Source organism: Branchiostoma belcheri, unplaced genomic scaffold (assembly GCF_001625305.1).
Source record: "Branchiostoma belcheri isolate BF01 breed outbred unplaced genomic scaffold, Haploidv18h27 scaffold82, whole genome shotgun sequence".
Lineage (NCBI taxonomy): Eukaryota > Metazoa > Chordata > Leptocardii > Amphioxiformes > Branchiostomatidae > Branchiostoma > Branchiostoma belcheri.
The window spans coordinates 932,862-949,520 of record NW_017804487.1 but is presented as its reverse complement, the minus strand read 5'-3'; the positions used below and the strand labels follow the sequence as shown (position 1 = coordinate 949,520).

General features: G+C 37.6%; 1 protein-coding gene across 1 annotated transcript in view; it reads right to left on the bottom strand.

Moving 5' to 3' along the window:
- Window positions 1-283: 283 nt before the first annotated feature.
- The window catches only part of LOC109486644 (protein SFI1 homolog), a 42,615-nt gene continuing 26,239 nt past the window's right edge, over window positions 284-16,659 (bottom strand). Inside the window, exons 7-18 of the mRNA XM_019790501.1 lie at window positions 14,471-14,568; window positions 13,195-13,366; window positions 11,259-11,335; window positions 10,536-10,638; window positions 7,534-7,608; window positions 5,897-6,148; window positions 5,664-5,745; window positions 5,071-5,209; window positions 3,984-4,103; window positions 2,605-3,303; window positions 1,759-1,867; window positions 284-615 (exon numbers count right to left, since the gene is read on the bottom strand). Coding sequence (XP_019646060.1) covers window positions 508-615; window positions 1,759-1,867; window positions 2,605-3,303; window positions 3,984-4,103; window positions 5,071-5,209; window positions 5,664-5,745; window positions 5,897-6,148; window positions 7,534-7,608; window positions 10,536-10,638; window positions 11,259-11,335; window positions 13,195-13,366; window positions 14,471-14,568 — 2,034 coding nt within the window. The 3' untranslated portion in view covers window positions 284-507. The remainder of the gene's footprint in view (window positions 616-1,758; window positions 1,868-2,604; window positions 3,304-3,983; window positions 4,104-5,070; window positions 5,210-5,663; window positions 5,746-5,896; window positions 6,149-7,533; window positions 7,609-10,535; window positions 10,639-11,258; window positions 11,336-13,194; window positions 13,367-14,470; window positions 14,569-16,659) is intronic.

Below are 16,659 nucleotides of genomic sequence, written 5' to 3'. Positions count from 1 at the left end.
CAATAAAAGTGCACAACAGAACACAACTATTTTAGGATGGATTTTCCACAATATAACGATAAACGCACAAAGCTGTTCAACCTTCTCTCCGCTTGCTCAACAGAAATTGTTACATTTCATGCTATTATATAGATAAATTTAATTTCATCCTAGAAGGTAATAACCCTTACTGTGTACGAATAGGTAAATATATCAAAGAATGTTAAGACCTTAGAACAAGTAGTATAAGTTGACTCATCTATTGTTTTGTACGTAGGATAATTTCGTTGTACCCATTTATTTGTCTGTATGTCTACATTTAGTTTTAGACCTTACGAAAGTCGCTGTACTTTTGTTACGTCAACAAAGTTCTTGTATTAATAAGAAGGCAGTAAAGATGTATCATCTATAATTAATATGTAAAAATGTATATAAGAGATAATAAAATAGATTCATAGACCCCCTTGGTTTCGTCTTTGGTTTGCTGACTTGTTTCCCCTCTGCAAAAGATAGCTATTCTGCATGAACTTAATTCCCTTCCACAGCAAGTATGTCCTGTGCCCTGGCTGTCATGGTCTCAATAGTAGGCCTGTCTTCCTGGAGTTTTGTGCTTAATTCATTCTTCTCTGTTTCAATCTGCGAACAGAAAAACAAGTCCATCACTAAACATGTATATGAGGTGAAATAGTTCTAATTCAATATGCAGTGCGAGTGAAATGTTTGTCTGTAACTATATTGACACATTTGAAACCAGGAGGAGGAGAATTTGTTATTCTTTTCTAAAAAGGTTATTTTCCTCCAACAACGCAACAATCCGTCGCTTATAACACATTCCAATGCCTTTTACAGGAATTCATTCTTTTGGAAGACCTACCATTTTTAATGCTTTAAGGTTTCTTTCTGTTTTTTTTTAAATGTCTGTAGAGTTTTTTGTATTATTTTAATGATGTATTGTACATGTGTTATATGGGTTTTTACCTGAAATAAAGAATGAATGAATGAAAATATCAATAGTGCTCTATATCCAGAATCTTATTGTCAACTGTATTCAGAATGCACATATACTTTAAAAACTTTTTATTACAAGTTTCTTGCTGCTTATTCTTCATTGATTATTGTAAAAACATCCAAATCCACATTGTACATGGTGATGATCAAATAATATGTCAGGGAGGCTGCAATATCAGGAAATATTAAGGCAGGAAATGAGATGACCATTGACACATTCTGGGACCTTAGACCTACATGTACACTTCCTGTCAGTGTCCCATACAATTCCCTGTAGTGAAACATGTCACACGAAAAAAATACATACTGTCAGATTGAATACAATAGGTCCATAGATAGACATATATGATAAGGCCACACCAATTTAATTTGTTGGTTCTCGGATTGGCCTCTTCCATTTTTTTCTGATTTGCAAAAAACAAAAAAAGAGATTCTGCTTCTGAATCAACTCAATAGTTCAGGAAAGTCCTTTTCTTCCTAGTTGTGACAGTTTTTTCATCTCTTTATGCAGTGGTTTGATTATTAGTTCAAAATTCATAGCTTAAATACTAACCAGCCTTTTTTGTTGACATCATGGCTCCTATGGTACATGTGTAGCATTTGGGGCTATAATTGGATGCCTGGTCCTGTTTTTATTTTTTCGCTCTGTCGCTTCATATTTCCTCTAAAAAAAATCAGAGAACCAACAAATTTAATTAGTGTGGCCTAAGGTTTACCAAAAGAAAAAAAAATGTCTGCTTTCCTTCTATTCAACTTCCTGGAAAAACCTACCTCCTGCAGTTCCAGCCTGACCTGCTGGAGGACCTCGTCAGCCTGTCCCTCCACATGCTGCTGCTGCTTCAACCAGGAGGACAGCTGCTTGTAGTGCTGCTCAAGCCTCCTGAAATCAAATAATAAAGAAGTGTTTAAAGTTAAAACTTTTGTTCCAACACAAAAAATTCTCTCACCTAGAGCTTTCGACCAGTCACTCTGGTCTTCCTCAGTAGACTGATCCAGTGAAGCTTGTCACGTGGCTTCTTTGAAGTGTGACGTCAACACTGGGTCAAAGGTATCTGGGAGATGATGTTGACCCCCGTCGCGGTTCAATGTAGGGTGATGGGCCCTGATGTATATGGCTTCCTTCACCCCTCTCAAGAAATAGTCTTGTTTAGTGTCTAAAATCGTCTAACCTAACATATCCTAAAACCCAACATATCTTAATTACTCAAACAATAAGGGCACTTCAACAAGTCTTTGTTGAAGTGTTACAATCAAGTTTCATGAGTTTAGGTATATTTTCCGATACCAATGCAGTATTTTATATATCTACCTATTTTCGCATTGTGGGAATCATTACATGAAAAGATATACTCAAATCTGTCTCTAGCATCTAGACTCTTGAAATCTGTTATACTTGATTCCAGAAATTTAAATAGCTTTGTTATTATGTAAATCATTATATTTATTGCATTCCATAACAAAGTTAAATGAAAGAGTACTGACACTTTACAATCATCACTGAATTACAGATCTTATAAAATAAGCAGTCAAGTGCTACACATGTAATTATAATCCTTATGAAAAGGAAAGATTAAACTTTATTTCAAGTTCCACACACACCTTTTCAGTCTTACTTACTTGAGTCTTTTTCTGTTTTCCTTGTACCTCTGCATGGCTTCCTTAATGTGCAGCATTTCTTCCAGCACAGTTTTCTGTCCATTTTGTGGGTGACTACTTCTGTCTCCTCCTTTTTCCTCTGTTTCGTTCTGTCCATCTGTATACGATACCCGTCTTGTCTCAGCATCTTCCACACTGTCCTCTTTTCCTGGACTTGTGAACACTGCTGGGGGCATCAGAGTTGAATCCTTTCCTTGCAGTTGTTTGGGGCTTGTTTGATTTGCAACTTGTTTGTCGGTCTTTGGTACCATGAATGCTGATGGTGGAATGAGCTCATATTCTTCTACTGCTTTGACTCCTCTTGGTGGACTGGATGGCATCTTCTCTCTTTGGATTGCGTTTTCAGGTTCAGTCATTCCTGTGAGTGACTGTGGAGGAAAAGGCCCTGGTCTGGAACTAGGAGTGCTTTCAAGATCATGATCTTTGTCAGCAGGACAGCGCCTTGTGTCCGTCACTCTTGCTTGAGTCTGAAATGAACCTGATGTCTTGTCGTTTATTGAAGGGTCTCTGGTGGGAAGAGTTGGTGGTTTCTTTGGTGGAGGTGTCTCATCTGTGCTGGTGAGCTGATCAGCAATATCAGTAGGGACTTGTACTATGTTGTTCCCCTGTTGTTGTAGGTACAGATCTTGGTCTGGTGCGTAGCATGGTGTAGGGATGGGCCTGCTGTGATATGAAAAGTAGAGCTGTTAATCATTTGTATTAATTGCAGCTGGTGTAGAGGGGGATTGTATGATGCAATTTGATTGGTTACTACATAGTCAACCCCTTCCTGAATTTCTCCATGTATCACCCACTTACAGCCTTCCTGTCAATCAATCAAGTACCTGACTAACCAACCACTCTGCTGGACAAGCATACACACAAACTCACAGAAAAAACTAAGGTAAGATACCTTGTCAATACCAAAAGGTACATGCATGTACAGCACTTGAAATATTTTTTCTGCATACCTGCCTGAATTGATGTAAGTAACAATAAAAATTACCGGAACCAGGCAGATCTCAGAATTTAGGTAGCGTAATTATCATACTAAAAACTGTTCTGAAACCATTGCCATTATTTATTTTTACACATAGGTAGTCAATGCAGCAAATAAAAATCCACATAAACCTTACATGTACATGATCATGAATTTAAACAGGCTAGTATACTTGCAAGGACAGGGGCGCAGGTTAATGAGATGCAGGTAGACATCAGAAATACATGTACAATGTACCTGCACAGTTTCAATCTTACATGTACCTGCACTTACCTAACATTATGAAGGACTGGTGGTATTTCTAGAACAATACTAGTATATACAGTAGAACCTGACTATCAGTACACAGTGGAAGCCCCACCTGTCCATCTTGCGGGGTACTTTAGGCAGAAGTCCCTCCCTCTTGAGTGAGTCAGCCAGGAAGTCTGGATGTCGAGGTCTGGGTCTATCCCTCCTGCCAGTATAAGGTCCTGCCATCGTCCTGCATGATAAAAACAATGTATTTGACCATATATTTATTAGCCACACCAATTTCATTTGTTGGCTCTCGGATTTTTTCAGAAAAAACATGAAGCAACAGGGCAAAAAAAATAAAAACATTTCTAGGCATGCTATCATTGCCCCAAATGCTACGAAAGGAGCCATGAAGTCAACACAAAAGGATGGGTTAATAGTTAAACAATGAATTTTGAACTTATAAGCCCGCATTGATAGATGGAAAAACTTTAACAACACGGAAGAAAAGGACTTTCCTCAACTGTTGGGGGAAAATATCAGGCTGGCATATTTGAGTTGATTCAGAACTAGAATTTCTTTTTTTTTTTGCAAATCAGTAAAAAATGAAGAGGCGAACCAACAATTATTTATTCATCATCATCAAATCGGGCGGCTAGCCCGGACCGATTTTACTTATTTATCTATTAAATTGGTAATTGGCCTTATTATATATATATATATATATAGTACATGCTTGTAGATATATGTACAGGCCACTGGCCCACCTTGTGCAGATTGTTTTAACTCTCATATCACTGTCAAAATAATTGATTCTCACATTTGGGCTTGTCAGTCTGCCTGTGTGTGTGTTTCCTTCTGTGTGTGTGTCTGTGTGTATGTAGATGTAATTGTGTGTGCATATGCACGTACATGTATGTGAGGTACATGTATGTGTAGGTATGTGTCTGTATCTGCCTGTATCTGTCTGTGTGTCTCTGTCTGCATATGTGTGTGATTCAGCAGTTCCCAATATACATTGTACTTGACATACAGTATTGTCATACGTCCTACCTATTTTTGTCTTTTAGTCTGCAATCTTTGATTGTCTTGCACGAGGACTGTTACAAATGATTATTGCTGCAAAAAGTACTCAGCAGTTCAAATTTACTGTAACCTTAAAAACATATTTAATATTTAGAAAATATTTCAAGATACATTTATTATTTACTGACCTGTCAACAACCTGCAAACCCCTTGTAACATCTGCAGGGATTGGTCTTACAGGGGAGGCTACAGATGGGGTAGGTCTGGTCACAGAAGAAACATCCTTAACTACAGGTGCAGTCTTACCCCCTCTGTTGAGCCCCTTATCTGTAGAAAATGAAGATGCGTATATTATAAACATTTAGTAGATATACTATTTCTAGTTGTAAATGTGATCATCACTTCACAATTCTCATTTAACTTACATGAGTTATGTACAAGAAAGACTATAACCTTGCCCACTAAACTGAACAAATTACATGTAATATAATATAATATATCATTATTATAATTTATATAGGACTGGTGATTATTGATAATGCACAGTTAGAAATGTTGATTACCAGTTATACATGCAGTCTTTAGTCCTGCACTTCTGGTGCAAAATTCATGTAAATCGTTTTTGAATTGCAATCGAGAGCTGTGTGAAAGTTGTGTAAGACACGGTTAAAACCCGTGCAAAAGGTATTTTATTTGTACACACCAAATGTATAATAGCATACAGGATATTCAAGGTGAGAAGTGGACACTCAGTAAATCAGTACAAAAATATCTGATTTACCTAAATTCCGTCGCCCAGCCAGTGTCTTCTCCCTCCATCTCATGGCACATTTACGCACTATCTGGAATGTACCATACGCTACCTGGATTGAACCAAAAAATGCAAGGTTAACAGACGTGTGTAAGTATATGTATGATGATGGTGAGTACATTCAGCAAGGTACATGTATATACATACTCTTTTTCAAAAACAGCTTGTCCTTTGTACAGCTGAATCAATCAATCAATAAATACCTCGGCTTGTCTCTGGGCCGCCATATTGGATCTCATGTCGGCCATGTCGGTGGCCATAGCCAGCCACTGGGCCACGCCCTCCCTCAGCAGTCTCCGCCTCCTGGTCTCCATGGCGATGGCAATCCTGTCCGCCCTCCTCCTCCTGTCTGCCGTGTAGTGTAGCCAGGCCTGCAGGGTTCTGTACTGGAGACACACACTCCAGTGCCACAGGGCTTGGGTCGTCTTTTCCCTTTCATCATTTGCCAACTTTAACTGTGACAATCATTTAAAAGAAGAAGTATACATTTCTGGTTAACCAGAGTTTAGTAATTAAGTACAGGTAATACTATTTAGTGTTAAATACACCAAAACTTTATCATTAACCCCTTCAAAAGTTGAAAATTAACAAAAATTAGGGGCGTAAAGGGTTAGTAATTCAGCACCAAGGACAGGAATGATAACAATAGAATTATACATGTACATTTAAGAAAACTAAGTAGAAGTCAGCAGAACTCCATATGTTCGATAATCATGAGTTGTTAAAAGATTATTTTTATCATACAATAGTCATCAAATATAAATTTAATCATTTGCCAACTTTAACTGTGACATAAGTTTAAAGAAAAAATTAATATTTCTGGTTAACTACAGTACAGTCAAGTACAGGAAATATCATTCAGTGCTAAATACACCAAAACTCTATGATCGTTAACCCCTTCAAAAGTTGAAAATGAACAAATCTTAGGGGCGTAAACTGTAGGTTAGTAATTCAGCACCAAGGACAGGAATAATAACAATAGAATTATACATGTACATTTAAGAAAACTAAGCAGAAGCCAGCAGAACTCAAAAGTTCGATAAGACTTAAAATCATGAGTTGTTAAAAGATTATTTTTACCATACAATAGTCATCAAATACAAATTTCATCATTTGCCAACTTTAACTGTGACATGATTTTAAAGAAAAAATAAAATATTTCTGGTTAACCAGAGTATAGTTAAGTACAGGTAATACTATTTAGTGCTAAATACACCAAAACTCTATCATAATTAAGCCCTTCAAAAGTTGAAAATGAACAAATCTTAGGGGTGTAAACTGTAAGTTAGTAATTCAGCACCAAGGACAGGAATGATAAAAATAGAATTATACATGTACATTTAAGAAAACTAAGCAGAAGTCAGCAGAACTCCATATGTTCGATAAAACTTAAAATCATGATGAAATACAAATTTCATCATTTGCCAACTTTAACTGTGACATGATTTTAAACAAAAAATAAATATTTCTGGCTAACCAGAGTATAGTTAAGTAATACTGTTTAGTGCTAGACACACCAAAACTCCATCATTAACCCTTTCAAAAGTTGAAAATGAACAAATCTTAGGGGCGTAAACTGCTAGTTAGTAATTCAGCACCAAGGACAGGAATGATAGAAATTTTGGGCTGTTCAGTCTATTGTAGACTATCTTGTAGACTGAAATAGAATTATACATTAATTTTAAGAAATATAATCAGAGGTCAGCAGAAGTCCAAATGCTTTATGACAATTACTATTTGCATAACTTGTGTACACCATGTAATTAAACTTGTATATTCACCAAGCAGCATTTCTTAAACTAGTACTGTTAACTTTACAATGTATGTATCTACTTTGTACCTGGTGTTTCCAGAGATGGAAAAACTTTGCTGTGAGCCGAGTCCTGCACAGCCACTCAGACTGCCTCTTCAAAAGCTGTCATAAAGTCAAAACAAAATTATTTTAAAAAGATAGTCGTTTAATTTCAAACAGTTTGAGAAATTATAGCAATTTGGAAAAAATTGCAATGTGCTGACATTTTTTTCCAAAGTTCAAATATTTGTAAATACTTAAGATTTATATTCCCAGTTTATATTCTACACTCATTGTTTAAATATGAACCCAGCCTTTTTTGTTGACTTCATGGCTCCTATGGTAGCATTTGGGGCTACATGTATGATACTGCCTAGACCTGTTTTTATTTTTTGTAATTTTTTTTCTGAAAAATTCGAGAAACAACAAAATTAAATTGGTGTGGCCTAATACTATATATAGCATTATATCATACCCGGGCCACGATAACGTTCAATAAAGGGTTCCGGACCAGACCATACCGTAAAGTACGGTCCAGAACCCGTTATCTAACGCTTCCACAGCTTCCATAAAACGGTTCTAACGCATATCGCCCTAACCGCATGTGCCCCTTTCCAAAATTTGAATACAGAATCCGGACGTTGGAATTGATGTTGCTACATTTTAGAGTTAAGTGGCACCAACGTTTGGCTCATCTTGAATTGAAAGGCGTGTTTTCTTGGGTGGGTATGACAAACAGAAGATTCCGCATCAAGTTTCAAGTTTTATTAATAAAATCAGCCTTGCAGCCAGTGCACAAGTCAACCAAGCTGAATAACGCTGATTTTTTTACAATTTTGTAGTACTACATAGTAACTACGCTCGGTCACGGCCCTCCCGCGAGTCGGATCTCCCTCCGGCCTGCAGCCGTCAGGCGATCCGACCCGCGGTCGGGCTGATACCTCAGTCGATACGGAATACCCCGTGTTGTATTCTATATGTGCAGTGGTCGAAATACTTTTTTTCAGTGCTCTGCAATATTGCAGAAGAGTCAAAATTTTGTTCTGCAATTTGGAAATACTTTCTGCAAATACACAAGCCTCTATACTACAATCTTGCAGGTTTATAAGCATGAACTATTGATTAATATGAAAATCAGTGAAGACAAATTTTGGAAGTGCAAAAAGCAACATTAAAGATAGACAAGTCAAGACAAGGTTGATGCAAATAAGTGAAGAATTTCAGTGTTGTCTGTCCTTAGGGCCAGGAGTGCCAAATCCCACTTAAGTGCCAATTTTTCCTGCTGCAAAATTACAGATTGTATGAATTTTTCTTCTGCAATCTTGAAAATCTAACTGCAGATTGCAGACTGCAGACAGGTGTTTCCAACACTAATGTACGTACTGTTTTTCTGAGACACAGTGCCACAAACTGTCTCCATGCGTGGTAGTGAGTGTGCAGACAGTGCTGTCTGTAGTGCAGGTCTGCTGTCCGCTCCTGCCTCTGGTCCTGCCTCAACATGTCATGATGCTGCACCCATGTGGTCAACATTCTCCTCAGCTTTGCTGGAAGGTCAAGTGAAGAAAGAATGAATTGAAGAGTCCTTTATTGTACATTTTTGCTCATTGCAAACTAAGTACAGGTCATGGTAAATAGCAATGGTAGACTAAAATATATCTATAGCAAAACTACATATGTACAGGTTCTGCTTCTTCTCGCTTCTTAAGACAGTAATTTGTATGTAAGAACATACAGATGGAGCTTATAGTATGAGGGTTATCAAGTTTCATGAGGAATGTGAATTTTTCTTTGCTATCTAAAATTCTAAAACTAGGGAAATACAATGTTAATCATTCTAAATTCAGTGGTAGACATACTTTTTTCAATGTTCTGCAATATTGCAGAATGTTAAAATTTTTTTCAGCAAATACACACTTAAAAGTCCAGATCTAAACCCATGGCATACTCAGTCTAGTATACGAAATTGCATTGCACCGGTTACAATGTTATAGGTTTTTCTATATATAAATTGTTAATTGGCAAATACATGTTACTACACATGAAATACAATGTCATGGATACTTATCACAATTAAGTTTGAGTATTTCTAAACTTGGCATACATGTACATGTAATATTTCATTCATGAGGTAAACTCAACAGGGTTTTGACACAGAGTGGCTAATCGTGTGTAATACAATCATTGCATTATAATAGGTAGAGGATCCTTCCCAGTGTGAGTGGTTCAAACCTTACAGTTCCGGTCTTTGCAGCTTGTACTTACATATTGCATGTACATGTACGAATTTCAATTGCAAGAATATGAAAAAAAAGAACAGATGATGAGATACAATCCTCTTAGCATGAAGAGGAATCAAACCTTGGTCCAACTTAGCCCTTGCTTCTGTAACTCTCTGTTCAGTCTGTTGTTTTTTGTAAGCATGCATCACTGAGTGCTCATGCCAGGTCCTGAAAACCTAAACACAAAACAGCCAAGATTTCTCACCAAAGAAATCAGAGTCTGAGCAAATTTACACTCACTTATTATAAGTGGGGTCGTGTGGCATAATCAGTATAGCGTGTTCAGCTCAGAACCAAGATGTCCTGCATTCGAATCCTACCATGTCACTGATCTTGTGCATGCATTCTAAGAATAGTCACTTTACAGTCAACTTTCCTCACTTCACTCACAGGTGGAAATGAGTACCTAGCCTCGGTTGGTTAGGGACGTCCCTCGGATAGGACGTTAAATGGAGGGTTTGTGGAGAGCCACACCCTATGTTAAAGAACCCATCACACTTATCGAAAAGAGTAAGAGTCATTCCTAGTGTGATGTGGTTCAAACCTTACGGTTCTGGTCTTCACAGCTTGTACATTTTACTTACATGTACAAAACTGGTGTGTTATGCCTAAATGCAGTTTACTGGTTATTCGAAACAAACACAGAAATTACGTTCAACTTGATAATAACAATAAGCTGCCGAAGTGCATTTAATATTTTGACCTGTCCACCTTTTAAAAAAAGATACAGGTTGATTTAAAGATTGAAATGTTTCATATTTTGTCCCTTACCAATTTCATCATTTGCCTTTCCCTGTGTTTCTGAGCTTGGCTTTCCTTGTGTTGGTTTTGTCTTTCTGTCCTCACATTCTCATGCCATGTTGCCAGTGCCCAACTAAAAAAAGAAAGACCGCATTTCAGGTGATATGGGTCGTTTGGTGTAATATAGCCAGCTGCTAACATAACACCTGCCTGCAAAGCTGGTATGTTATATACCGGCTACATGTAATACTATACATTAAAACTGGTGTAGTACACTGAAGGGCAGTTATACCCACTACACACACCGAAGGGCAGTTTTACTGGCTATACAGATTCAGAATTATGTTACAGAAGCTGGTGTGTTATGCCAAAGGGCAGTTATATCAACAATTATAAATATTAGCAACTTACAGAAGCTGGTGTGTTATGTCGAAGTGCAGCTATACAAAAACAGATACAGAAGACTGTGTATTACACTGAAGGGCAGTTACAAAATAACGTAAGGCTATACACTGTCAGATACAGAATGATACATGTACTGTAGCATATGGTGTGTTATGCTGAAGGAAAATTAATGTGTACAAATGTGCTTAAAGCTACATGTACATGTACATGTACATTGTATACAGAATAGAAGATAGTGTGTTATGCCAAACTAAGGGTATTTATTCTCAGTCTGCCTATGCAGATACACAAAATTTGCATAATGATGAAAATTTAACACAACAGACTGTGACAAACATATACTGTTACCTGAGAGTGACAATGTTGTGATTGTGAACTCTTTGTTGAACCTGTGCGTTGACTCTCTTGGCTTGCCCATGAAACAACTGTGTGTAGAAAACATTTAATGTATAATGGCACATCAAGTTTTTATTGGCTACATTAAAATCATAGCAATGTGTTGTACATACATGTACATACAGACTAAAATCGTCTTCTTCCTCAGATGCATTTGCCAAGTAAGTATCTGGTGTATCAGTGGTATCTGGTCTAAAAATGCTTAGAGTTACACAATGTAGAACATGCTGAGACTACATGATTGTACTTAATAGGTGTAACAAGCCGTAGCCAGCTGTCACCATGCCACGTGCCTGCATAGCTGGTGTGTTATGCTGAGGGGCGGTTATACTTAGCCTGGGTGCCATCCCCAGTAGTATAGTCGCCAGCTCTATAACTGGGTCTGGACTTGATCACATATGAAACGATTGGTGATGACGTCACGTAATGAGCTAGCCCGAGCAGCGCTAGCGGGGCTTCATTTGATTGGGTGAGCCTCAGAGGCGACGGCCAATGGCGCGCCTGCATTATTCAAGTGATGTTTGTTGTTTTGTAAACACAGATCTTCGCGAGTGTTCATTTTCTCGGTGCGTTCTTTTTTTTTACCGGTAGGACGCCCAAAACATCACGAACGAAATTATTCAATGCATCTTTTTGCTCATTTTTGAGCGACGATATTCCGTCTAAATCGTCCAAAACGGACGTGATTGCGAGGTCAACATCAACCTCCCTGAGCTGAGCGGCTCGTGCGTCAGCCATGTTGATGATTTATCGCGGAAAGACTGACTACGGCTATATCATGTGCGCTTTAGCGTTCGGTTCGCCGTCGGACATGTTGATGATAAGGCGTTCGGACGTTCGAACGGACGCTAACGTCGCCGTTCGGACGTCCGAACGGCCCTTACCTAATATGTACATACCCCAAAAAGGACTTAGACGAGTAGGACCAATCAGCGCGCTCGTTCAAAATCTGAACGAATATCCAGACTCCAGACGCTACATATGTCATCAAGTCCAGACCCAGTTATAGAGCTGGCGAATATACTACTGGGAATGGCACCCAGGCTAGGTTATACTGGCTATACAGATATTGTAGCTTGAGTAATTCAGTGGAATCAAAATGTAAAAGTTTCTTTTAAATATATAACCCAAGTTGCTTTCTTGGCAGATGCATGTAATGACATCCTTCTTTCAATGTTGACTACAATGCATTACGTAGTACTACTTTATCTTGAAAGTTCATCTGTGTTGGTAGAAATCATTCTGAAGCAAGTTTAAAACTGTAAAGTTTTTCTGTGACCAATGATCCACTGCTCACGGAGTCACGTGTGTTATCTGCGTGACGTCGCGGAAGCGGGATTGCTCATTCCTTGACAAAGGAGTACTGTAACAGTTGTACAGTTGAAAATTTGGGTGAGTCCAATTTCTTGTGTTGAAAATTACAGTTTAAACTTGCTTCATATATAGGGGCATCATCAGCTATACATATTAGATAGATTTAACAGAAAACACCATAAAAATTTGAAACTTCAAACCCAAACCAACACAAAAACAAGAATTCGTAGATCTCATACCTTCATGAAATATATGAGTTTTTGTTTTATTTGTCGCATTGACTATGGAAATGAGGTCGTAATTAGCATAATCTAGTTTAATTTATGGTTTTCTGAATTTAAATGACAATATTTTGCGTGTAAAATTCCTCTCCTTTGTCATGCTTCATTTCAACATGTAACTCATTAATTATGCTGACTGCAAATGTGCGGAAATACAAACACACAGACAGACAGACAGATACACAGATACACAGACAGGCTAAAAACAATACCAGGTCCTCCATTTTTCATGGAGGTAAAAATGATAGTATATTAGAAATCAGTGGGTTATAAGAAGTACAATCATTTTGTACCTTCCAAGCCTGCATGACTTTCCCTAGGATGTGTTTCTGGTAGTGCTGGTCTCCTCTTGCTTTCCTCTGCAGTTTGGACCTCCTGTAGTCCAGGTACTGTGTCCAGCCTGTCCACACTCTTCTCAACTGTCTTCTGTACTGGTGCCGGAGAGCCAGTCTGTCCTGTTCTTGTCTGAAATTGTGGTGGTAAGAACAGCCTCCAGTTTAATTTAGGACTGAGAAAAAGCTTTTGTCATGGCCAGACATAGAGGTGGTCACTTGTGAAAGTTTGTCACTGTAGCTTAATGGAAAAAGTAAAAAGAAAAACATTATCAGTGATATTTGCCAAAATAAAGAACGTCAAGTCAGTTTTACTTGCAAGAGTGATTTTGGTTATGCCTCTGGGGCAAGTTAATTCTGGACTGTCAGTTTTATACTGGACTAATTCCCATACCTCAGCAACCTTACATCTAGATGGACCAATATTGTAAACTAAATGTGTATGTATAAGTAAATATTACTAAGAAATAAATATTATTAATTTAATATGTAGCAGCCATTGAGGACCCCTTGGGGGTTAACCCAATTCTGTAGAATTTTGCACAGAATTCTTCAGAATTCTGGCTGCAGTTCCCAGAATTTTGCAGAATTCTGGCTACAGCTCTAGAATTCTACAGAAGAATTGGGTTAATCCCAAAGGGGTCCTGGATGGCTAACTACATATTTCTAACATCATTTTACCTATAGTTTATAATATCAGCCCATCTACATGTAGATGTAAAGTTAATATGGGAAGTAGTCCCAAATTAAACTGGAAGTCCAGAATTAAACTGAAGGCTGTTTAAGGTTTTTCAAAAACACCTCTGTCCCAGAGGCATCACCAAAAACACTGTACAGGTAAAACTGACTTGACGTTCTTTATTTTCGCAAATATCACTGTTAATGATTTTCTTTTCATTTTTTTTCCATTAAGCTATAGTCAAATTTCCACCAGCGACCACCTCTATAAACCTACTATCAGGCCATGACAACTCCTTTTTCTCAGTATAATTATAGGGAATGAACATGAATGTCTTGACTGAATGAGGTTGAACATATTTTAATATTATCTATAAACGAATTATGGACATTGAAAGTTGTGTGTCTCCTGATCTTGTCAATTTGAAAGTATATTTTTTATAAAAAGACCACTTAAGAATACATTTCCTTGGTTTCCGCGGTGGTCCTGTTAGACAAGATGGACTGTATCTATTTTACAGATCCAATACAAGGTGTGTGTTTTTTTTTTCCAGTTTACCTGGTGATGCTTTCCAGTGTGAAGTCCTTCCACTGTTGAACAGCCTTCAGACAGAGATGGTACTTATAGTGTTGTACAGCCACCTCCTGAGATTGGAAAGTTTAATATTTAAATTTAATATACATTCATCAATGTGAGATAGCAGATCAGCACCAAGGACATCCTTTGCGTGTGTTCAAGTCAAGTACACAATCTGTATCTGTATAGCCGGTATAATCGCCCTTCGGCATAACACACCAGCTTCTATATCTGTATAGCCAGTATAACCGCCCTTCGGCGTAACACACCAGCTTTGCAGGCACACGGCGTGGCGGCAGCTGGCTACATTACACCGAACGACATGTTACACCCAACCCTTGTACATCTAACTCTAGACATTGTTTAAAGCTATCGAATGACAATGCCCTTACTGTACTTGGTCACAGCGAGTTCCACTCTGCTATAGATCTAGGAAAGAATGAATTCTAACTTGAACACCTCAATCCTTGGTTGATAACTCTGGTACTTGAAGGCATGGCTATTTCTTGTTCTCTTCTGGGCTGGTATTACATGTACTACTAGGTACATTTTGTACTCAGTAGTTGGGACGTCCACCAGTTACATTAATTACCTTCGCCAAGAAGGTTATGTTTTCAGAGGCGTTCGTGTATGTGTGTGTGTGTCTGTAAACACTATAACTTGAGAAGGCCTTGATGGATTGTCTTGATACTTGGTAGGTGGGTAGGTCTTGATGAGACCTCAAAATGATTAGATTTTGGACCCCCTAGTGGCTTGTTACGGTACTGCAGCTGAACTTCCGGTTTTGATATCTCATGATCTAAACATGCTAGGGTGACGAAATTTGGATGGTAGGTAGCTCTTGTGCTAGGGAAGAAGTGACGTGAGTTTTGGCCCCCTAGCGGCTTGCTCTGGAACTGCAGGGCTATCTGTTTGAAAATATTCAACTCAATGTAACTCAAGAACAGGTTGATGGATCGTCGTGATTTGTGGTATGTAGGTAGCTGACGTGATGCTTGATATAATTATTTGACAATTATGCAAATATGGATGTAATTTGCATAATTTATGGCGAAATTCTATAAATCAGCTTCATTCCATGGTTGGACTATTGAAGCCTGTGACATTGGTCATTGAGAACGAGAGAAACACAGACAGATATTGATTATGTAAATGAGGACTTAATTTGCATAATTGATGAGAAAATTTTATAATTATGTAATGATAACAGCCTGGAATTTCATACTTGTGGTATTTGAAAGTTAAGTGAAGGTGAACATCATTAAACATAATGTATTCAAATCAGGACCTCATTTGCATAATTTATGAGGAAATGCTAGAATGGCATTGTTTGTTAATATAAGACTGTCTTTTGGTTGAGAAATTGATAAAATGATAGAATTCATTAAAATTAGGATCCTATTTCGTTAAATCAGGGGGGGAATAATCTATAATATGTCATTCATAAAGATTAACATTATTTGGCGAAGGTATGAGATCGGGGAACTCTAGTTCTTGATATTACTAGTATTCAACTGTTAATGTTGAATACATATGTACTGTAACAGTTACTGTAACTGTTATAGTACTTCCAAATGCAACTTCAATGGAGGCGTGCATGTCTTGTTTGCAAGATATAATCAGCTTATTTCACTTAATTATGTAATCTGTTTTAAAACACTTAAAATTCAACATTTTTTACTAGAGTAGTAACTGTTGTAGTAGTAAAATCAGAAGATGGAACTGATTATTTTTCAGGTCACACTAATTTAATTTGTTGGTTCTCAGATTTGCCTCTTGATATTTTTCTGATTTGAAAAAAAAAGATTCTGATTCTGTATCAACTAAAAAAAAGGTCATATTTTGCCCCCAACAATTGAGGGAAGTCCTTTTCGTCCTAGTTGATATATACATGTAGTTTTTCTATCCATCAATGCAGTGGGGTTGTTAAAAGTTCAAAATTCATTGTTTAAAAATGAACCCATCGTTTTATGTTGACTTCATGGCTCCTATTTAGTATTTGGGGCTATAATAGGGTGCCTAGACCTGTTTTTTTTTCCTTGTTGCTTCATATTTTTCCTGAAAAAATCCAAGAACCAACAAATTAAATTGGTGTGGCCCCATGACAATATTTACTGACTGATACAGACCCCTTTCAATGAATTTCAGTTATCTAAAGCTGTATTATAACT